This window comes from Rhamphochromis longiceps, linkage group LG9, assembly GCF_057381845.1.
Source record: "Rhamphochromis longiceps isolate RC_006_pf linkage group LG9, R_longiceps_female_GT1.1, whole genome shotgun sequence".
NCBI lineage: Eukaryota > Metazoa > Chordata > Actinopteri > Cichliformes > Cichlidae > Rhamphochromis > Rhamphochromis longiceps.
In genome coordinates this window covers 33829054-33852005 of record NC_140565.1, presented here as the reverse complement: position 1 = coordinate 33852005, position 22952 = coordinate 33829054, and the positions used below count along the sequence as shown (strand labels likewise).

Here is a 22952-nt window from a genome sequence, read left to right as displayed (position 1 = left end):
TTTTTATACAGATTTTTTTCTGTTCATGGTAAGTGTTTGACAAACACGTGTTGGACTGTAAAGTCTGTGTTTCTGTGGCTTGCAGTTTGGCATGGGAGGCAGCGGAGGCTCCAAGTCCTCCTTCACGCCATTTGTTGATCCGAGGGTGTACGGGACCTCCCCGACCGACGAAGATGATAAAACCTCAGCCTCAGGTAGGCTTCTCTTCTAATTTAAAGCATCAGTCACATGAGCAGGTGGCGTGCAGTAAACGCAGCCTGGCAGCAAACTGTTTTTACCCTCTGAAAGGTCAAATATAGTGTTAGTGCTGCTGATGCTTCTAACCCGAAAATCTCAGGTTAAAGTTTCTTTAGCCCCCCCTATAGTAGCCATGCATCTGCAAGCTGCTTTGCAACCCACATCCTGACAGCCTGACTTAATCATGTTTGTATCTGTTGTTATTGATTGCCAGCGTTTTTATATATATATATATATATATATATAGATATATAGATAGATAGATAGATATGTAGTCTAATTTATAATTATGAAAATAATAGAATCCAATATATTAGTAGCGTAAAATGAAAAAATAGTGTAAAATATTGTATTATTGTCTCAGGGATGGGGCAGCTGCAGATGAGATGATGTTGCATTTTGTTGTACTTTGTGCTGCAGCGCTGTTTGCTGATGAGTTGCTGAAGCAGGAGCAGGAGCAGGCGAGGCTCAATGAGGCCCGCAAGATCTCCGTGGTCAACGTCAACCCCACTAACATCAGGCCGCACAGCGACACGCCCGAGATCCGTAAATACAAGAAACGCTTCAACTCGGAGATCCTCTGTGCGGCTCTCTGGGGTAAAACTGTCACGTCAGCAACAGCCTCGTGATAATTTGAATCCTGTGCAGATACAGAGGCGCTAAAAAGGAAGCGTGTGTGTGTTTTGGGCAGGAGTGAACCTGCTGGTGGGAACGGAGAACGGCCTGATGCTGCTGGATCGAAGCGGTCAAGGCAAAGTTTACAACCTGATCAATCGAAGGCGCTTCCAACAGATGGACGTCCTGGAGGGACTCAACGTCCTGGTCACCATCTCAGGTTGGCAGCTGATTTCACCAAATGCCACATCACAGATCCACAGTTGATGGGTTAAACTCACAAAGACGCAGACACCATTTAATTTATGTTTGTTCCATACAGGAAATGAATTATCATTTCATTTGAATTCTGAATTTTCCTCCAAAATAGGGAAGAAGAACAAGCTGCGGGTTTACTACCTGTCCTGGCTGAGGAACAGGATATTACACAATGACCCTGAAGTGGAGAAGAAACAGGGTTGGATTACAGTCGGGGACCTGGAGGGCTGCGTGCATTACAAAGTCGGTACGTTCAGATCGTTTATGGGAGACGTGCGGACCTGTTCACTAACAAACTAGAAATTAATATCTATCATATCTTATGTTGAATTAAAATCTTTTTTAGCTGAAATCCTGAGATTTCACATTAAAATGTGTCTTTATTTCTGCAGTGAAGTACGAGAGGATTAAATTCTTGGTGATTGCTCTGAAGAACTCAGTTGAGATCTATGCCTGGGCACCTAAACCTTACCACAAGTTTATGGCTTTCAAGGTAATCAAGCTAAGACTTGTGATATTTGGAAAAGTACATGATACTGATTTCTTTGTATTTCTTTATTTTATTTGTCTTCTGCAACTAGAGAGGAAATATCACACGCCTGATTCACAAAGTTATAGCCAGCTGCTTTAGTGCATGACTGAACCTCAGTCAATCTTCTTTTCTCTGTCTGCCAGTCTTTCACTGACCTGCAGCATCGCCCCCAGCTGGTGGACCTGACTGTAGAGGAAGGGCAGAGGTTAAAGGTCATCTACGGCTCTAGTGTTGGCTTCCATGTAATTGATGTGGATTCTGGAAATCCCTACGACATCTACATCCCCTCACATGTAAGTGTGTGTGTGCGTGCGTGCGTGCGTGCGTGCGTGCGTGCGTGCGTGCGTGTGTGTGTGTGTGTGTGCGTGCGTGTGCGTGCGTGCGTGCGTGCGTGCGTGCGTGCGTGCGTGCGTGCGTGCGTGTGTGTGTGTGTGTTACTAGGACAGGCCTCCACAAAGTAAATCAGTAATTTCTAAAGTAAAGACTTGGTTTTAGCTCAGGGTAAAGTTAGGCTTGGGTTAGGTTTAGGCTGAGGCAGTGTGTGTGTGTGTGTGTGTGTGTGTGTGTGTGTGTGTGTGTGTGTGTGTGTGTGTGTGTGTGTGTGCTGGTATTAATACACTGCTGCTTGTCTTCAGGGACAATTCTTCACAATGTGAATCACTTTGTAAGGCAGGGGTGTCCAACTCCAGGCCTCGAGGGCCGGTGTCCTGCAGGGTTTAGATCTCACCCTGGGTCAGCTCACCTGAATCACATGATTAGGTCATTACCAGCCTCTGGTGAGGAGGTAACTCAGCCATTTAAATCAGCTGTGATGGATCAAGGACACATCTAAAACCTGCAGGACATCGGCCCTGGAGTTGCCCACTCTTGGTGTAAATCTTTCCCACCACAAAAGCAATACTCCTACTATGGATGTACGTGGTTTCACAACAGTACGTCCTCTGAAAACAGCTGTGACCCTCTATTGTGCACGTACAGGGACCTGCCTTCCTTCGGGGAACATGTCCCCATAATATAATAAAGCCCAATGTAAAAGAATTAGGAGAGAGCCATAACTTCAATTTCAGTGGTTACAGGGAATTAAACTGGTAATTCCATAACAAATGTTTTAAAAGTTTTCTGACTTTACCCCAAAAAGTATTAAAAGTTTATTTTAGGTAACATTAAGGTTAAGTTTGGCTGTTGTTGTTGAAGCTGGTGCGAGGCTCTGTGGGGACACGCCCCCATAATTCATTCAGATGTTCCAGTTAGGCCGAGGTCAGACAGATAGCAGCTGTGGTTACAGTAGATCACACCGAATGAATCAATGTGCTGTAAACATGACTGCATATGTGTACTTTATATGTAACTGTGTTTGACTGCATGTTTAATATGAGTGTGATTTAAGGAGTGAACGTGTGAGGAAATGTGAGAGGATGAATGAGCTAATAGCAGAACAAATGAAATGGTGAATGTGTGACAGCCCCAGAACAGAAGTGATGAAGAGAACAAAGGAATGTGTGAGGAGGAGAGGCTGTAAGTCACAGATGGAAATGTTTCAGCGAGTGAGTGAATTAGCAGATGAATGAGCGAGTTAGTGAATGAACTGGTGTTTGAATCCAGAGGCAGAGGGTGAATCGCTGTCCTCCTTTAACCCCGCTTTGGTTACAGTCAGAGATGGACGGGCCAAGGAGACGGTAACCACAGCAACCGCCTCTCATTGCTTTTGGCAGTCATGAATCACGCTGTGCTCGTGTCTGTTTCCATGGCAATTGCGTGGCTGAGGAGCGGGAGGCTTTATTGTTGCAGCAGTTTCTTCTCTCTCAGGGTGGGGAAGGGGGGATGTTAGAGGGGTCCAGCTCCTAACACCCCTGCCCCCACCCCATTCAACACCCCCCCTCCCGTCTGTCGTCCTGGCAGATTCAGGGTCAGGTGACCCCGCACGCCATCGTGGTTCTGCCCAAGACGGACGGCATGGAGATGCTGCTGTGCTACGAGGACGAGGGCGTCTACGTCAACACCTACGGACGCATCACCAAAGACGTGGTGCTGCAGTGGGGCGAGATGCCCACCTCCGTCGGTACGTCAACCAATCAGCTCGCTTTTCCCTGACCCCACTGACCTCTGACCTCTGATAAGCGGTCTCAGCAGATCATCTTTCACCCTCACTATCTACCACACCCCTTCTCCGCTCAGAGCAACACGCTTGCCTTTTCTTGCCTTTTGCTTTCACCTGTAAACAAGAAGCCCAGACTGTCGTCTCACTCACCTGTTTCATTACCTGCTTAAAGGGATACAGCAGGTTTGGGCACTTGGTCAACTCAGAGCAGTGAGCTGATGAGAACAAACTGTCTCCATCGCCTCCGTTACCTCTTTCTACGTCTTTACCGTGTGAGAAAATTTAAGTCAGTTTATTTTAAAATCAGCACAAGATTTAGAAAAAGTAACCGTGCTGGCTCAGAGGGAGTGACTTTATTGATTTGAACTTTTACAAAAAGTAATCATAATTAAACTCTTTATATTACAAATATACTCTGCATACACTTTAGTCAACACATAGTGTGGCCACCCTGAAGCACACCTGGTTTATTTTCTTATGTAAGGTCCAAACTTCACTAAATGAACACCAGGTTTAATTCAGCAAGACATGAAACCAGGACTGAGATTAGGGGAGAGTGAGGGCCATTTTCTCAACGACTTCATTGCATTTTGACTTCTCTTTGCAACCCGAGCAACTGATCAGGACTAAAAGTAAAATGTTTAGTTAAATGTAGACAAAATGATTCAGTGGTCACATTCTCACACATCCAGCATTGACCTGGGGGAATTGCAACAAACTCGATGTGTCTGCAAATCCTTAAAACCAGGCAAGCTTTAGCAACACGCACACGCCAGGATCATGGAGAGTTTAGTGTCAGTGCTCTCATCACACGAGGGGTAAGTTGACCAAATGTATGACATCCCAAAACCTCGACGTATCCCTTTAACGTTAAGTGTTGAACATCCAGCGGCTGCATGAGCTGATAGCGGCGGATCTTTGCCTTCCTCACTCCCAGCTCTCACAAGTCGTTTACTGTCTGCTCGTTCTTCTTTGTGAATTGAGTTTGTGTCGTGTGTCTGCTGTGTTAACTTCTGTCCTCTTGTTGTGTCTCGTTGTTGACCGTGAAACATTTCAAAAGGCACTTTCTCATCCGCTCTTCCTTTCATCCTTGATTGCTCGAGCTCTGCAGTAACCCGGTCCAGACAAAACGTTTGTGAGATCCAGCAGCAAAGCAACGAGATGAAAGCTCTGCACCAGATCAATGCAGGGGCAGCACATCTAAATTCATCTATTATTTAGAAGTAGCGTGAGTGCATCAGAGCGCAGCCGAGCATGAGGGGTGGATCTTGAATCTTACGATCCAAGTCAGTCAAAGCTGGTGTGTGTCTCCGCCCATCCTCACTCTTACAGATTTCTCTGTGCTTAACCCTGAATGACAAAAACACGTGTGTGACTGTGTCTCTGTCCTGGAGCACTGTTGCTGACGTGTCACATTTTCTGTGTGGGCATCGTCTCCTGTTAACATGTTTTTGTGTATTTAACTGTCAGACCAGATTGTCTCACAGCCAAGCCCGGCTTCGACCCCTCCCCCACCCCATAAAAACTTAAACGCCTGACTTATTTAACTCTCCGCTGCGCTTATAAACACCCAACCGATCCCAATCCTCCGTATGTGGGACCCTTTTTGTCTTTTCTCCCACATGAGAATAAAAAGAAGCACCAAGAAGCTGCACTGACCCTGGGTGACCAGGTGGACCGGCCTGAACACGGTTTTAATAACTTCTGATAAAAGAAAAGATATCAAAAAATCTATTAGTGCCACTTTTCCTGAGCTTGTAGTTTAGAGACTTTCCCTCCAGTATTCTGGTGACGCATTAATATAAATGAAATGGAAGCTTCTGGCACAACTTCACTGCACTGTGAAAGTGCATGAAAGAGAACAAAGATCTAAAGAGGTCAAAGCTCCAGCAACATTTATTAATTAACCTTCATCAGCCTGATCAAGAACTATACTGCACACAGCATGCAAGTAACATATGTAATAGAGTAGAGCAGGGGTCCCCAATCCCAGGCCTCGAGGGCCGGTGTCCTGCAGGTTTTAGATCTCACCCTGGGTCAACACACCTGTATCACATGATTAGCTCATTACCAGCCTCTGCAGAACTTCAGGACATGTTGAGGAGGTCATTTATCCATTCAAATCAGCTGTGATGGATCAAGGACACATCTAAAACCTGCAGGGACACCGGCCCTCGAGGCCTGGGACTGGGGACCCCTGGAGTAGAGAGAAAAAATTTACACCCAATCAGCTCCATCCTGTATATTTATACAGGTCATTTGGGGCGTGAACAGGAAGAGGATACATCTGAGTGATAATTTAAGTTTTTCCTCATACAGTGTTACACACATCCACTATGAGGGGGAAATAAATGTAAAACAAATAAACTGGTAAAAAGGTATATATAGATTTATAATTATGATCTTCTGGGGCGATCGTGGCTCAAGAGTTGGCAGTTCAGCTTGTAATCGGAAGGTTGCTGGTTCGAGCTCCGGCTCCGACAGTCTCGGTCGTTGTGTCCTTGGGCAAGACACTTCACCCGTTGCCTACTGGTGGTGGTCGGAGGGCCCGGTGGCGCCAGTGTCCGGCAGCCTCGCCTCTGTCAGTGCGCCCCAGGGTGGCTGTGGCTACAATGTAGCTGCCATCACCAGTGTGTGACTGTGTGGATGTGTAAAGCACTTTGGGGTCCTTAGGGACTGAGTAAAGTGCTATACAAATACAAATACAGGCCATTTACAATTTCTCACTTTTATCAGAAATTAAGCAACACAATAAAATGTATAAAATCAAACTTCTTCTTATGATTTAAAAAAGAAGCTGAAACTTCTGGGGCTTAAATATTTATCTCTTTATCTTTTTTAACCCTCATTCAACCAGCAAGTGAAACTCTTGAGATTAAGGTTCATTTCCTCTGAGAGCGCGCTGGTCTGAGAGAGGCAGCATTAACAGAATAAAGCAGAGAAACCTCACACAGCAGAAATAAGGAGATCCTGAACTTTCCCACTGTAGTGCACATCACAAACAAACATTTCCCGCTAAACCTTCTTGAGACTTCACCATTATTTTAGGGGAGTGTTCATTTTAAAAGGCCACGGCTGTGCACAGCTGGGCGAGCTGTCATCATTTACTGGCCTCCACCCTGCGGACTCACGTTTCACAGTGTTTCACAGGCTGACTTTGCCCTTAAACGCTGTAATGACACTGCTGCTGGACAGCCCGGTGCAATGTGGCAGCTCAGATAACTGCTTTACATCAAAGCGACGAGGTTTGCCAGACAGCAGGCCTGCGACGCGTCTCTCCCAACGCTGGTCGTTCACATCCGTCAGAAACTGCTGCAATAATCTCCCGGAAGTGAGGCGGAGGAGGCCTCGAGGTGTGACTGGCCTGGGTGTGAGACTGGTGCTGAGTCTTCTCCTGTCCAACCCCCTTCTGTGTGTGTGTGTGTGTGTGTGTGTGTTTGTGTGTGTTTGTGTGTGTGTGCGTGTGCACCCTTTCCTCCCCTGCAGCCTACATCCACTCCAATCAGATCATGGGCTGGGGAGAGAAGGCCATTGAGATCCGGTCCGTGGAGACGGGACACCTCGACGGAGTTTTCATGCACAAGCGAGCTCAGCGACTGAAGTTCCTGACGGAGAGGAACGACAAGGTGAGTCTGTGCACACACAGCGCACACGAGCGAAGGCGCCACACCTGAAACACACCTGTATGACGTGCTGCCCTCTCCCTGCAGGTCTTCTTCGCCTCGGTGCGTTCTGGAGGCAGCAGTCAAGTCTTCTTCATGACCCTCAACAGAAGCTCCATGATGAACTGGTAACCCTTCCACCTCTTGGACCCGCAACCCTTGTTTTCTTCACCCCGAACATTGGCCACTGAGGGATGGAGGGATGACAGGAGGACGGTGTATGTGTGTGTAAATGTGTGCGCGTGCGTGTGTTTGTGGATAAACGGACAATTGAGCATCAGGAGAAAACTGCAGGAGTGTGCCCACCCCACACACACCCCCCCTCCAGCTGCAGGGGGCACTACAGGGCCCCCGCGGACGGTGCCACTGCCTGCTGAGCAAAGGCGACTCCTCGTGCTGTCGGCGGACGACGCCTCCTCCTCCCCTGCAGGCCAACGGCTGCTGTGGACATGCCGAGTAGCCTTCGACCTCCCCGTTCGATTGAGTGAGGAGCTGCAGAGTGTAGCACATCAGTGACTTTACATCACAGCAGTGTTCACACTGCGGGCACAGCGGCAGGTGGTTTGGCGTGTCACAGTGAAAGCTGGTACTGCTTCTTATACTGTGATTAAATTAGGTTAGAAGCATGAGTGTCCACACTAAGCCTGCTGGATCTGACAGTTTTGTGGATTTGAGCGCCACCAAATGAACATTGACGATCGTGAGGATGTTTTGTCACCTGCACACAACGTGGTTTCTGGCTGCCTTTAAGTTTCTGCTGAGACAAACTAGTCCCTCGAAATAATCGCCTTCCTTTGTCTTGATGCACATTTGACTCAGTAAGAAGTGAGAGGGGTGCGCACAGATGGCTTTATTTAAGGTAGTGTTAAAAGAATAGAGATCATGGCAAAGACTTATTTATAGCCAAAAGCGACTCGCTTTGCAGAATCTTTCAAATAAAGAATTTCAGGCTTTAGAAGAAGTTAAAAAATCCTCAGAGAGAAATTGTTTTGTTAGTTTCTCAAAAGCAGAGGAAGAGATGTGAATGACGCAGTGGAAAGAGAGTTAGTGTGACCTTAACCTCCCAGGACCTGGCGTCCACAGATGTGGCTTATTTAGACCAAAATACTCAATTTTGCTCTACAAGGGCCTGATATCCACTTACGAGGACGTTTTACTGCCACTGTTGTATCGAAATTTTAAACAAATATCCTCATATGTGGCTCTGATGTTTCTTAGAAACAAAAATCAGGTAAAAAAAAAAATCTGGTAATTCTGTGTTTAAATAATCATCAGGCCCCAATCAGCCCAAATATCAAAGAGAAATTAAACATGCTGCCGTGGAAGAGTTCAGGTCTGAGGAGGTTAAATGACTAACACAGTCTCAAAGCTTTCTATTAATCAGTGACAAATCTAGCTACAGTTTTGTGGTGACAAGTCTAACCCCGTTTTTAACCCTTACTTTAATCAGTCTGGGCTCATAAAAATAACCTGACAGTTTGTGTCCATGAACATGACAAAAACAGTTTGCCTTGTCACGACTTTCATGTTTTGTTATGAGACTGTGCTGACATGAGAAATGATGGCCGAGTGCAAAATAGACGCTCACGCTGAGCTTATCAGTAATAATTTTTACTTTTTTAGTAATCCATACCCGTTCAGTACACGTTCTACGAACCGAAGAGAGCAAAGTCTGAGTCGAGCCCTGACGCTGTCCCCCTCGGATGCATGTTTTCTGTTATGTGAGCAGCTTCTGTCATATTTCAGGCCTGCGTCGAGAGCAAAACCACTGGGTGTGCATCACTGTGGCCTCTGCAGCTTACTAGAGCTGTATCGGCAGTATAGGCAGCTTCTGGGTTGAAAAGCAAAGAACCTTTTCAATGGTGATCAAACCACATGTTTATTGGTATTATTGAGGTGTCAGAACCCGTTAAGGATACGGGGGAGGACGTCAGATGTCATCTTTATGGAGGAAAGACTCAAACATGAAGGCTCTTCCTCACAGTGGCTAATACACGTTATGAATTTAACACTGGAATCTATCTGCAGATATCCAAACCTGCAGAGCCAAAGCTGTGTCTTATATGTGAACTGGAAGAAGCTGAATCGGTGCTTCCAAAAACCAACAAATGTGTGTGTTGAAATTCTAAAACACCCAGGCTTAGTGTGGATAAGCTGCTTGTTGTCACGCCGATAACGATGGCGGTTAAATGTTTTGTCTCAGACCGATGTAGCTCTTTGTTCCAGCAGGAAACCACGAGGCCGTGCAGACGGCGTTTCTCACAGTGTGAACACTGATGCTACTGCTGTTCTTCCCCGTCGGAGGCTACAACAGTTCAGACGAGCAGCGAGTGTCGCGGAGCTGCTGCACAGCCGGCTGCTTTGTCCCGGTTTGTTCCCAGCAGGGGGAGGGAGGTTGTAGATATTGTACCATTGCTGCAACAGCAACACAACAACAAAAGTATTCCCGTCATTTTCTCACAGGAAGAACTCAGCTGTAGAGTAGGCGCCACCTTCTGGAGGTTTTTACTCTCGTCTGTCCACGCTGCTGTGTGCACTCGTGTAAATACTCACTTTGATGTTAAGGACAGACAAAGAAAATAATGACAGTCTAGCTTTTTATCCTTTCTTTTCTGGCTCATCCCTTTGTGAATCTGTCGACGCTTTAGGGGGACTAAGCTCAAAAGTTTAGTTTGGATTTTTCTCTCCATAATTCATTTGCCTTTATTTCGTTTTTGCATGATGGCATTCATGTTTTTTACGTTACTTGTTATGAGTTGTAAATTTGAGGCAATACGCGGTGGGGCGGGGGACGTCTGACTGTGTACCCTACATCTCTGAGCTGAAAACAACAGCTGGGCTTTTATCTGCTGAACTGCACACTGGAGGATCACACGTTTACCATTAAAGTTTTTATGTTCACGATCATTTCCAGAGTGCAGCTGGTAAAGAGCGAGCAGGAGCGTCTTCTTAAAGGCTGGAGCTGAGCCTTTGCTGACTGTACGCGTTTGTGTTTATAGAAGGAAGCTGCTCCATCCTTTACTTGATCTTCTTTTGCTGTTTTTAAAAGAGATGGTGGAGGGGGCGAGTGATGGCGCGTTAAGGCCAGCTGAAGCCTTTTACATGTGCAGGATGTTAGCAGCACCCTGTGAATAAAGGTCAGGAGGCAGGGTCAGCTTGAGAAACCATAGATTAAAAAAAAGAGATATATACTGTAAGAATTTTCGTTATGATGATGATATCCTACTGATCATTTTAGAGAAAGACAAAAAAATAATGTTCACTTATTAAAGCATAGTTGTCTTTCTACAGAATAGAGAACATAGCTATAAGAATTTCTAAAAAAAAATCAAACAGTACAATGTTTTTATTGTGGTATTATTTGTATTTGTATTTCAATTTTTGTACGTATCAAGACTGTGAACATATGTACGATTGTTAGCCTCTGAGTGTGCGTGAGTGTGCATGAGTGTGTGTGCGCGTGCGTGCGTGGAGGTGAGCAGGTGTGTGCACAGGTGTGTGACATGCATGTGAGTTTTCACCCCGTCTGAATCACTGGAATCAATCAAAAGACAACCTCGACCTGGTAACACGCATCTGTGGTGTTGGGAATTCTACAATAAATGTCCTCTCCTTGTACAGCAACCACACCTGACCCGCTCTCTTTATTCATACCCGAGTCACACGGCAGCTTCTGTGTTCTGAGTGAGATAAAGACCTAATAGGAAAAACACTCATTTGTTTTAGTCCCAGAGTTTCTACAGGCTGCAGCACAGATTCACAAACAGTCCCGGAAACACTCCTCAGAGATTTTGTTCCATATTGAGATGAAAGCATCGCACAGTTGCTGCAGGTTTGTTGGCTTCACATTCACAAATTCTGACGCCACAACCATGCCACATTCAAAGTCAGTTAAATTACCTTTCTTCCATCTGAATGTTGCAGACCAGGCAACATTTTTGCACTCTTCTGTGGCTAACTTTTAGTGAGCCTGTGTGGTCTGTAACCTCAGGAGGCTCAACGGGCGTGGTCTTCTGCTGCTGTTGCACATCTGCTGCAAGCTTTGTGCTCCTCTGCACACCCTGGTTGTAACAACTCGTTAATTAAGTTATTGTTGCCTTCCTATATATTCAAAGCGTTCTGGAAAAATTGACTTTATGTACAAAACATCCATGTATGTTGTTAAAAAGATAACTGAATGTGGCAAGGCTGTACTTTAGGGTAATACCAATTTGTACCAGATGGTGTTGTTATTCAGTGTAAGCTTTATTTAACAAGGCAAGTTATAAAGAACACGTTTTTATTTCCACTGACAAAAAAGTAAAGCATCTTGAAGAAATGGAAGTAGAGCTAAAAGGAACGTTTAAAGAACCAGAGCGTGTCATCTGAAAACATCGGAACACCTAGTTGGGAAAAAAGCTGCCAGACTTAAAGCTGACTGAGGTCCTTTGGGATGACCTTAAACATCCCATTCATCCTGGAATATCCTCCAGTGTGGCTGAATTAAAACATTTCTTCAAAGAAGAGTGGGCCAAAGTTCCTCCACAGTGATGTGAAACACTTGTTGTCCATTATCACAAACACTTGTTTGCAGTTTTTACTGGTGAGGGAGGCACAACTAGTTTAAGAGGCAACTGGGCAGCAGATCAGGAGGACTGCACCTCTCTGACTAACATTAAAATTTGTTTTATCAGAAATGTTTAAGTGTGACAAATGTGCAAAATAGATTCAAATAAATAAATCAGGAAGTAGCCAAATCCTTTTTAACTGTAGACACATGCATGTTCCTTTATCCATCAAACACTGAGCTGGTCACTGCATGGGCTTCAGGGAAACTACAGAGAACCACCAAGAGTGACCAAAGCTCAGTGCATCTGCACATTATGTTCACACTCTACCATGTAACGTCTTAATGCATGCTCGATCCAGGTAAGGAAATCCCAAAACGTTGATTCTGTTCATCAGGATGTAACGTTTTCAGCGGGAGAAACGTTCTGCCACTCATCCAAGTGACTACGAAAAACCAAAATAACAAGTTTCAGAAACGTACCGCACACAAAGAATTAAAGAGGACATCACACAGCCAGTACCCCTGATGGGATCAGGGGCATTAGTACACGTTTCTCGGCTAACATTAATGCTTAATGTGTTATGTTGAAGCAACATATGGTTAAAGCCAAACTAATGGATGGAGACCTTAAACTTCATAGCATCTACAGAGTAAAAGGATCTTTACATATTTATCAGTACTTTAAATTAGTATTAAATGTACTGAAGGAGTGAGGAGTGTCCTAAGAAGATGGAAGGAGTTTTGCCACTAGGAGGCGTTAGAGAAAATTCACTGATTCTATGTTATACATGAATACGAATGTCATGTATATGATCGCCTAATGGCGATTTATTCTTGCCACTAGGTCATGTAAATATCTAGGAGCAGTTTATTAAGGTTCAACAAAACACCTCACCAACGTTCTGCATGTCTTCCTCCACTACATCCATGAACCTTCTCTGAGGTGAGGTCTTCCTCCTTTCCGCTAGTTCCATCTTCATCATCCTTTGTCCATTATAACCCCAGTCCTTCCTCTGCACATGTCCAAACCATCACAGCCTTGCTTCTCAACCTGAGCTGTTCCTCTGATGTTTTAATTAACATCTTCAGCTCTTCCTCCTGTTTTTGTTGTCAGTACCACCGTGTCCAATTCATACATCACAGCAGGCATCGCTACCATCTTGAAAACCTTCCCTTTCAGTCTTGCTGCTATCCTTCTGTCACAAATAAACATCTGCACCCACTCGACTCTGCCTGCACTCTCTTATTCACTGTCCATTGCTTTGGCTGGTTGACCTCAGGTATTTAAACTCATCTATCTTCACTACCTCTGCTCCTTGCAGCCTCACTGCTGCACCGATCTCCCTGTCATTCATAAATGTCTTTTTTCTTCTGATTTTCATCCCTTTTCTCACCAGTGCATACCTCTACCTCTCTGCCACGTGCTCCCTGCTGTCACTACAGCTCACAATATCATCTGCAATACCATAGTCCACAGAGCATCCTGACAGACCTTATCTGTCAGTCTGTGCACCATCACTGCAAACATGTAGGGACTCAAACCAGGCCTGTCACTTCTACAGCACACCTCCCCACTGTCTCAGTGCCCTGCACCACCCTCAGACATGCATGAAGCTATTCTGCTGATCTGATCGTTACCTTTTTTCTTAACCTACCTTCAGTAACTCTCCCATATCGTCATGGTATGACTCATCAACTTTATCCCTCTGTACCTAGTAAAGCTCTGTACATCACATTTGTTGTAATAAAAAGACCTCATGCCCAATATTAAGTATTAGAAATAAATACCTCGTGTTTAACAAAATATTAGCCAACCTAAATCTAATCCATACCATTGTGTAAGTACATTACCAGGATTTTTTTTTTTAAAAAGTAGTATTTTTGTATTCTCTTGGCCGGGTTGCCATGTTTCCTTCAGACTTGGCATCCCTTTCTGCCAGGCTGCTACCGGAACACATAAACGCCCCTCCCCTCCTTTCTTCCTCTACGGATGCTGCAGTCAAGTTGGCCGCGCATGCGCACTTTAGGTCCTCTTTTTCTTGGAAGGTAAGTGTGGCATGGCGCGTGTTGCTGCCTTGGGGGGGATAAACGGTGGACTTTAGCGGTTTTTAGGTGACCCATTAACGATTTCAGAGGTATTAAAGTAGTCATGTACTGGTTTGAGATGCCGAGGGAGTAGTTAGTCGGTTTCCCGGTGGATGTAGTCGGTGGCAGGGTAGGGTGTGGGTGTCCATGTTCCGACTAGCGCTAGCATGCTGAATCAAAGGGACATGCGGCCTTCGGCGGCGCGCTCCGTGGAAGCTGCTTGTCATTCTCCGCGCTAACGCTCTTGTCTTCGGTTCGCGGTTAAAATCCGCACTGTTAACCGACGACCCGGCGGGCCGATCAGGAAAAAACAGACTGATGGTTTGTACCCGGTCCGCTGTCGATCCGAGATTAATCCGCGCCTTTATTTGGACCGAGCTGAATGGACGGCTAGCTCGGTTAGCCGCCGCTAGCAGCGCGTTAGCTCGGATAACGGGACTTGGTGTTTGTGAAACAGCAGCGCACGTTGGCCAGCCGCAAATCTCGCGGCATCGAAATCCTGTCCCGATAGCGTTACAATAAATGGTTATAAACCAAAACATCCAGAATAAAACGTGCTAATTTTAGCGTTTGATGCACTATTCTCTGCTGTCTTCACAGCGCTATGTTACATTTGTAAACTCTGAGCCAGCTTAACTTCTGATCATTAAAAGATTAACCTTTAATTTATTTATGTGGCACCGATGGGGCGAAGAAGTGGCTGCGAGTGAATTTTGACTTTGAACTTCATGCGTCCACTGGGCTTGCTAACATTTGCGATAAAACTGCTGCGGCAGATTGAGAAGTGGCGCAGCCGTCCAGCCTCGTGTCGAGCCGGGGTGGCGACGTCCACGTTTCGGCGGAGCTTAGGGATTTGTTTTTTTCTTTTTCAAATTGGATATTCAAAATGTATAACTCGGATCACACTCAAATTAATTTCCCAGCAGATCAAGAGGACTGCACCTTTATTCATTTATTTATTTATTTTACAATAGAAATCTCGCGATATCTACCTAAAAGTAGCAGAGAGCTCTGTGGGGCCCAGGAAAAGGCTGCGGTAGTCTAAATCAAAGCAGGAAAGAAAACTGTTAAAGTGGCTCAAAACTCAGCCGAGCATAGCAGATTTATTAAAGTAGAAACACTTTTTTTTTTTTACATAATTTTTAAAAATTGCAATGTTTACAGCAAAATCCCCTAATTTGCTTTTTCTTTGGTATTAATGTTAATATATTAAACAAGGCTGTATTGAATTGCTTTTTTTTAATCAATGTATGCCCAAGGTAGTGTTTCAACCCTTTAAAAATGGGGAAGCAGTCGGGGGCTGTGGTTTACATTGGGTCAAAATCAAAGCCACAATCAGGCATGTTTAAATATCATGAAACTCCTTAAGCTTTAGCTGAGTTGAAGTAGAATCAATGTTTTTCCAGCAAGCATTAAACTCTGACAAACATTGCAAACATTTAATTCACAGGACTCTATCTACATCAGGCTGCTGTTGACAACTGTCATGAGATTCATGTTTTCCCTCATTAACTACTGTGAAAACACCAACGCCGACACTTTAAGTCCTCTGTTATGTACAGAACAACTATTATATTTGACCAGGGTCAGGGATGCCAAAACTGTTGTAATTTAACCACAATTTGGCAAATGTATGAAAGTGGAATAATTACTGGGTCATTTTACAGGGTTTTTCCCCGTAACACTTGACATCAGAAGCTTTGAAATCAGGATGCTATTGGACAGATGTAAGAGGTGTATTGAACGTGGTCATCTGTTTCAAGTGTACACTTGACTAGGTCAGGTTACCTTCTGATTTTTGCTCGCTGTCGTGTTAATGCCATGTCTTTCTCCACGAGAACCTAACCCTGTGACTGCTTAGTGTGGAAGTCTGTCGATATAAATTTCTGTGCTTGATTTCGGGGTTAGTGATGTGTAACTGTCTCCACCAGCGCCCCAGACCCATCGCACCATGGCAGATCCCGATCTCGATTTCCAGACTGGTGAGTCTGGCGCCTCCGCCACCTACCCCATGCAGTGCTCTGCTCTGCGTAAGAACGGCTACGTGGTGCTGAAGGGTCGTCCCTGCAAAATTGTGGAGATGTCAACCTCCAAGACCGGCAAGCACGGACATGCTAAGGTAAACTCAGAAGCTGTTTAGTCCTCTTCTTTTATTTCAGATCATTTTGTACCGCATGGTAAAGAGCATTGGTCAGGACAGAAAAGGGGGACCATGAACATGAAACAGGACAACGCGCAGAGTAAAGACCAGACAGGCTGAGAGCTTTCAGGTGGAGGACTGCTGAAAGCTGCAAAGTTTAACATAAAGTTTTGGAGCAGTACCTGAGGCTCGGCCTGGATTCTCAGGTTTCAAACCTGTCTGATCCAAACTGCATGATGTGTGCCTTTACTAAAACAAGGCCTTCTTATCTTTACTCACAGTGTTCCTCTGTGTACTTTGCCCTCACATGGGACTCCGTCATGATAAAAATGGGGGGTTTTTCAGTTTAGTGTTCCACGACCACAAAATGGGACAAATGTAGTCCTTAGATTTGAGTCCCATTGAAGATGCCTTCTGACCTTTTTATTGGTTGATTTATATTAACATGATGGTAATCTCCATCTTAGTACTAACAAAATGAAATCCAATAATTATCTGGGCTTTTCTGACTGAAGCGGCCTTCTGTGCAGCCAGGTTTCAGTTATAGCAAAGACTTACTACAGCCCAGCTTTGTAAACCTGGTTAAATACTTAAATCTGCCTGTCAGAAGCTTTAGGGAGAAATCCAAAATTTGAAACAAGTGTTGAGTAATTGAAAATGAATAGAGAGTAAAGCTGCAGTGGATGTTTGTCTGAATTTCCCAAGATTTTGTGGTTTACCAAACTCGGATATTTTAATGTGTGAAATTTTTATTTTTCATCACTTTGTGCCTTATAACAGCCGTCCCCAACCTTTTTTGCACCATGGACCGGCCTTTAAGGTGTCGCGGATAAATGCAACAAAATAAAACTAGTACCGGTACCGAAAAAAAGAAAATTTATTCATAACACACGTGAAAAGACCCAGAAAGACCGAGTTAACGATAAAAACGATGACAAAATAACGCTGAAAACCGATACATTTCACACCTGAGCCTCAACTCTCGCGGCCCGGTACCAAACGACTCACGGACCGGTCCGAGGCCCGGGGGTTGGGCCTCGGATGCTAGATTAAACTAAGCCTCACTCTTAAAAGTTCTGTTTTTAAATCAGTCTGTTCTTCTTTCAGACAATGACCTAAAATCTGTTTTTGTGCCAAAGTGTTTGCAGGGAAAATCCAGAGTTGACAAAATTGAACAACCTTTTTATGTCACGTTTTATTGAATGTTCCATTTCAGCTTGGAAAGATTCAGATCTTAAATCTAATTAAACGTTTACTTCCATCAGGATGATGTGACTCTAAAAGTCTAAAGATAGATGGCAGCACAGTCGATTGTTGCATAGAGCAGTGACACAGTGAAAATGCACAATAAGCATCACTCGACATGAAATGCACGTTAAAACTAAGCAGACCTGAAACAAAAGATCTCATTGAGCCAAATAAAGGCTGGTAGTGATGAAGCTGGGTACCTGTAGCCTGCACCGTATTTAATGTCACTTTGAATCAATTCAGTGAGGGCAAAAAAATCTGGAAAACTTCTGCTCATTCAATTTGGGTTTTAAAAAAAAGTTTGATTTTGCAGCTGATTGCAGGAGCAGCAGATTTAATTGCATTTTTTAGTTAAGTGCAAACTTTCAGACTGATGGAAGGAAGAACACTTGGGACCAAAGATGACTTTTCATGCAGATTTTGAATTGGTGTAACTTCAGAATCGAGCTTTAAGTAAACCAAAATAGCCCCTCATAAAAACGAATATGTGGTTAAGCTGAAACCGTAACGCAGGCCGTCGGACAGTAGGCTAAGGTTTCTGTTTAGGCATTTATTGAAGTTTGACCCTGGGCTGGTGTGATGCATGACACTGGCAGGTTGATCAGTTGCTGTTGTGCTGCTTTCAGTGGCTCCTGTTTTCTTTGTTTAAACACTTGTGAATTCCTCATCTTCCCTTCAGGTTAACCTGGTTGGCATCGACATCTTCACCAACAAGAAGTATGAAGATATGTGCCCCTCCACCCACAACATGGATGTTCCCTCCATCAAGAGGATAGACTATCAGGTACTTCCTGTCAGCTGACTGTTTGAAAAGGCTACATGGTGGTTGAGCGGATACATCATCTGGTGTTTGGGTTCCCAGTCGTTGCCTCCCAACAGTGAGTCAGCAGGTGGAAATATTCACAGGGCGTCTTTCTGTTGTGTGAATCAGTCAGTCCAGAAACCTGACTTGAAGTTTGTTTTATAGTCGGAGAAATGTTTGGGATAAGAGCAGAACACGTGCTGCTGAACCTCATCGTCCCTGTGGATGTTTTAATGTTAGAATGGAAGGAAACATTTCCACTCACTCATCCCACTCACGCTAAATAAGCCTGCAAATAATCCAGTCACTAACATTCATGTTGGAGAAAATGAGACGTAAGCTTTAAGAAATGGGCGTCTTTACATGAACGGCTCAGATATCTGCTAAAATAAAGATGTGACCACTCGGGTTTCAAAGGTCGGGTTCATCGGTGAAGCGGTGCAGCTGAGATGAACCCTGAGTAACCTCTGGCTGCTGCACGCAGCTGGTTCCAGGCCTTTACCACAGTGCAGATAGAATTTGAAATAAAGTGTAACTGGTTGTGGTCTTGTGTGTTTCTGAGCCAGTGAAAGTTTCTGTACTGTCCTTCTTTTGCTCACTACCTTTACATTTTTATCACGTTGTGGGATAGTCGGCCCAGCATCCAATACCTAAACATGCTGAGTTTGCAAATGAACACGTTTCTATGGAAACGGCACAAAGAGTCCGAATAATTAATGTACATTAGTGCACTTTGCATGGATACATTTCTCATGCAGAGCAAACAGCTAAACTGTCATGTTACAGATGTGCTACCACAGCTGCTTTAATCCGATGGTGTATAATTAGCATTTATGCTCCAGGTGACTGACTGCAGATGTGTGTACAGGTGTGTTTTCACTCTGTGTGTTAAAGTGTGAGAGGTGCTGAGGCTCAGCTGCAGTCTGCTCACGTAAAGTTCTGTCAGAAACAAACACGTGATCGTTTAAGTGTTCGTCGGCTTCATTCTACAGTTGTCTGTATCAGGATGGACTTTGTTTTATTTTTCAGTGAAGTGCCGGTCTTTACTTTGTGCTGTGGGCTTTTGCATATGACAGCAAAACCAAACTGAGCACAGCTGGTTAGGTGGTTAACCTAAATAAAAAGTAAAGGTTCTGTCTCCTGTACGCTTCACATTAATAACTTGCATCATTAAAGAAAATCTCTAGTTTAACTTTCCTTCATCTGTGGCTTGGAAATGGCCAAATCCTCTCAGTAAGGATTTTTGGGCACTGCTGGGGTTTCCTGGTCTCAGAGGTGATTACACGTGACCATCCACGACATTTAGTGTCAGAATGGAGGCTTGGTATAATTTGATTGTTAACAATCAACAGCTGGAATAGCTTCATTTGGGACTCAGAAACTTTGAACTGTGGCCAGACTGGAGAATGTGGATCACATGTTTTTATTGTGACCAGCTTGAGGTCTGTGCAGATGTGATCAGTGAAGTCTTTTTGTTTTTCTGCAGTTGGTTAACATCAATGAGAACTATATGTCCCTGATGAGCGACAACGGCGACATCAGAGAGGACCTGCGCGTCCCCGACAATGAAGTCGGCAAGGAAATCGAGTCAAAGTTCGAGGCGGGTGAAGAATTCATGGTGAGTTTAGTCTTTTCATATAATTCATATTTGTCAGCCCGACCTGAAGCCCCGTTGTAGCTGTCACAGTGGTGAATCTGTCTAAAGCACAATGGTGTGGGCTAATTCCTGGGCTGTGAAACAGTTTGTCATCAGTATTAAAAAACAACCTTGTTTTTGGGTCATAAATTGATTAAACTTCCGTGTAGTCTTGGAAAGAAAAGCGTCTGGACTTTGAGTCGCTTGAAGACGTTCCACCTCTCATCCGAGAAGCTTCTTCAGTTCAGAACTGAAGAAGCTTCTAGACTAGGAGGACCTGGATGACTGAGAAGCTTCACAGACAAGCTTCCATGTAGCTGGAGGCTTCGGGGTTGGGAGTCCTGACCCGGGAGCAGAGGGTGGAGATGGCGAGGAGGGCGAGAGCTGCACGTGTAACGTTTCAGATGATTGACTTGAACACGTTGTTTGTGTGTCTGTGCGCTCTCCGCAGGTCACCGTGATTGCTGCCATGGGGGAGGAATGTGCTGTCGCTACCAAGGTCTTGGCCAGCAAATAAGGAGTTGATAGACTTTGCTGCCCTGACAACAAGCACCACCCACAACCAGTCTCTTGCATTCTCATTGGTTCTGTCACCAAAGCGTCGGCCTTCACAGACAACCTCAATCATTCTGTTGTGATCTCTCTCTCTCTCTCTCTCTCATCATTGATCTTTTATTTCTCCCCCCCCCCTCTGCTCCTCCTCCTTTTGGTTTCTCCTTTCCATTTGCTGTTGGGATTGTTCCGCCGCAGCTCGCTGCGTGGTCCTCTGCCTGATCACTGAGGTTTTGTTTGGCAACTTTATATAAAACGACTTCAAAACAAAAACACGATCAGTCGCTCAATTCCTGCGTATTCTGTTTGCCTTCAGACGTGTTGGTTTTGCCACTCACATTCCTGAATGTTGAAATAACAGCGGGATTCAGCTTTTGTATGATTATTTTTTTATATTCTTTAGATTGAATACAGCAGGTTTAAAGCCTTTTAGAGGGAAGGGGATCAGGGGTCGGGGAGGGGCTGGTTTTGAGTTAAAGCCGTGGGAGGGAGGGAGGGTTGCCCCTGTAGATACTGAATTCTGGATTAGGTCGCCCCTCTAGCAGCCATACCGCTTTCCAGCATGGCCTTTGAGTGCGACTAGGTCCCTTTTATTTTTATTTCCCCTCCCCTGATCGGGGGATCGTGGTGGCCGGCACGTAAAGAGCACTCGAGGTCCCCCCCAGCATGTCAAAGCTCTAAAACCAAGATTTCTTTTCTCCCTTTCCCCCCTCCCTTAAAGAGAAAAAAGAAAAAGAACAGAAACTTCAGTGATTAACCCTCGTGATGCCAGTCTCTTGTCTGTGTAGAAGTTTGAGGGGGCGTGAGGGTCCCGTGCACTCGCACCTCTCGTCCATCGGGGCCATCCCCCAAATACAAAAAAAGAGGAGTGTTGTTTCGTTTTTAAGAGGGCGTGAGTGTGTGGCAGTGTGGGCCTCCGAAATGTGGGAGGCGGTTTGCAGTGAGGTGTGTGTTTCTTTTTTTGAGGGGCTCGATCGGGTTGGGGAGGGTGGTAGAGTTGCAAACGTTTTTTGTTCACTCGAGGCCTTTGTCACCTGACTGGAGATGGCAAAATAAAAACGATGAAACAAATGGAGAAAAACTGCAACCGATGTGTGGTTTTCTGTCTCAAGTATTTTATGGTCTCAAAGGTGGGTGAGCGGGCTGCTGTATCATGTATTTCAAAGTCCTTATTTTGTCATTTATATGCTTAAAAATACTAAACACTGCTCACGGCTCAATTCCAGCTCCTTGTTTTTATTTCTGGACCCTGCTAGAGTCGCCTTTATCACTGCTGTCAATCTAAATGATCACCTCGCAGATATGAAAATAAGTGTTCTCACTGACTCGTCCTTTGTTGGTGCCGTTTTACTCTTCTGTGGAACTACAAACTCCCTCGTGGGTTTAGTTAATGCTGAGCTAAGACGAAGCTCTGTTTGATTTAATCAGAGAAAAATTAGTTCAACTGCGGAGAAATGCTTTGGGAACTTTTAGCTCTGTGACTTGACCTCATTGAGGCAGCTTTATTCTATGATAATCCCAGTAGTACTTTTCATACAGCGCTCCACAAAATCCACCTTTCAAACGGCTTCACAGGAGCAGCAGAATCAAACTATAGTGAGAAATGTTGCAGAAAAACTCTGAAAAGTCCTAAGAATTTAAAGATGCGACTTGAAGGAAATGAGCGCCTCCATCCTCCTTCCATCCAGCAGGCTGTTCCAGACCCTCGAGGTCCAGCTGGGTCCCTGAAGCCAACTGAAGACTGCTTCCTGAGGCTCTTGGGTAGGTATTTCTGAGCGGGGGTGTGGTCCTGAAGGCCTCTAGGAGTAAACAAATATGAATTGATTCCTGATTGGCTGCCCATTGTAAGCAGAACTGACTGAGCAGGAGGTGGGTGGGGCTTCTTTTTAAGGCTTGTCTGTAAGATTCAGTGAGTTGACCATATTTACAATGGAGCACTGTTGTTCTTTTTGAACTTGGACAAATGTGCATCAGCAGAATCCTTTCTCTCCACCAGCTGATTCGTTCAGTCTGAAACATCGCAGCTGTCTCCCTATAACGATGTTTGGGAAAGAGTTGAAGTGAAAACAGTAGCAGGGATGTTCATGAAGCCTGCAGATCCTCGGCAGTAAATCCCATGACCCTACTGAAGTTGGAGGAAGATACTTTCCTGCAGGGTGTAGTGTAGCTGCGCCGTATCAGGGAGCAGCAAAGCACCACAAAATGGTCGTTTTCGAACATCCTGGATGTTCTGCTTCACGGCTCCTGTTATACATGTGACGAGTGATCGGAAGCAACAGTAGTTTGAAATACCGGAGTTATCTTTTGTTTGGCTTTTCTTACCCCAAACTCCTCAATAAGCTACCCCAGAGTTACTCAGACTGATAAGCACATTAGATTAGATGAAACTTTATTAACCCCTCGGGTGGGTTCCTCCAGGAAATTCAGTTTCCAGTAGCAAAGCACCGAAGAAGTTGCATGTTGCAGATACGATAAGGGAAATGAGAGTCAGGATATAAGCATAAATACACCATATATACACATATATATATAGATACA

At 44.7% G+C, this 22952-nt stretch overlaps 2 protein-coding genes across 7 annotated transcripts in view; both read left to right on the top strand.

The window, feature by feature from the left end:
• Positions 1-11031, top strand: part of tnikb (TRAF2 and NCK interacting kinase b) — a 69161-nt gene extending 58130 nt beyond the window's left edge. For all 5 annotated transcript variants that reach the window (XM_085419322.1, XM_085419319.1, XM_085419323.1 and 2 more), the window contains 9 exons: positions 86-194; positions 658-834; positions 929-1072; positions 1223-1357; positions 1503-1603; positions 1786-1935; positions 3542-3701; positions 7227-7366; positions 7451-11031. In XM_085419322.1, coding sequence (XP_085275448.1) covers positions 86-194; positions 658-834; positions 929-1072; positions 1223-1357; positions 1503-1603; positions 1786-1935; positions 3542-3701; positions 7227-7366; positions 7451-7534 — 1200 coding nt within the window. In that variant the 3' untranslated portion in view covers positions 7535-11031. The remainder of the gene's footprint in view (positions 1-85; positions 195-657; positions 835-928; positions 1073-1222; positions 1358-1502; positions 1604-1785; positions 1936-3541; positions 3702-7226; positions 7367-7450) is intronic.
• A 2810-nt stretch (positions 11032-13841) lies between these two features.
• Positions 13842-21501, top strand: eif5a (eukaryotic translation initiation factor 5A). 2 transcript variants are annotated; one of them, XM_085419325.1, is made up of 5 exons: positions 13842-13992; positions 15962-16155; positions 18104-18208; positions 19713-19844; positions 20314-21501. In XM_085419325.1, exons 1-5 carry the CDS (start codon positions 13857-13859, stop codon positions 20377-20379), a joined length of 633 nt encoding a protein of 210 aa, XP_085275451.1. In that variant the 5' UTR covers positions 13842-13856; the 3' UTR covers positions 20380-21501. The 2 variants fall into 2 exon arrangements, with proteins under 2 accessions (XP_085275451.1, XP_085275450.1); XM_085419324.1 differs by having other exon boundaries at positions 13913-13997; positions 15968-16155; positions 20314-20670.
• The last annotated feature ends 1451 nt before the right edge of the window (positions 21502-22952 follow it).

Bases quoted from the DNA above. Each gene is read 5' to 3' on its own strand.
- eif5a (XM_085419325.1), top strand. From the start codon at position 13,857: ATGTTTCCTTCAGACTTGGCATCCCTTTCTGCCAGGCTGCTACCGGAA. The intron at 16,156-18,103 runs GTAAACTCAGAA...TCTTCCCTTCAG, and splicing joins GCAAGCACGGACATGCTAAG to GTTAACCTGGTTGGCATCGA. The intron at 19,845-20,313 runs GTGAGTTTAGTC...CGCTCTCCGCAG, and splicing joins AGGCGGGTGAAGAATTCATG to GTCACCGTGATTGCTGCCAT.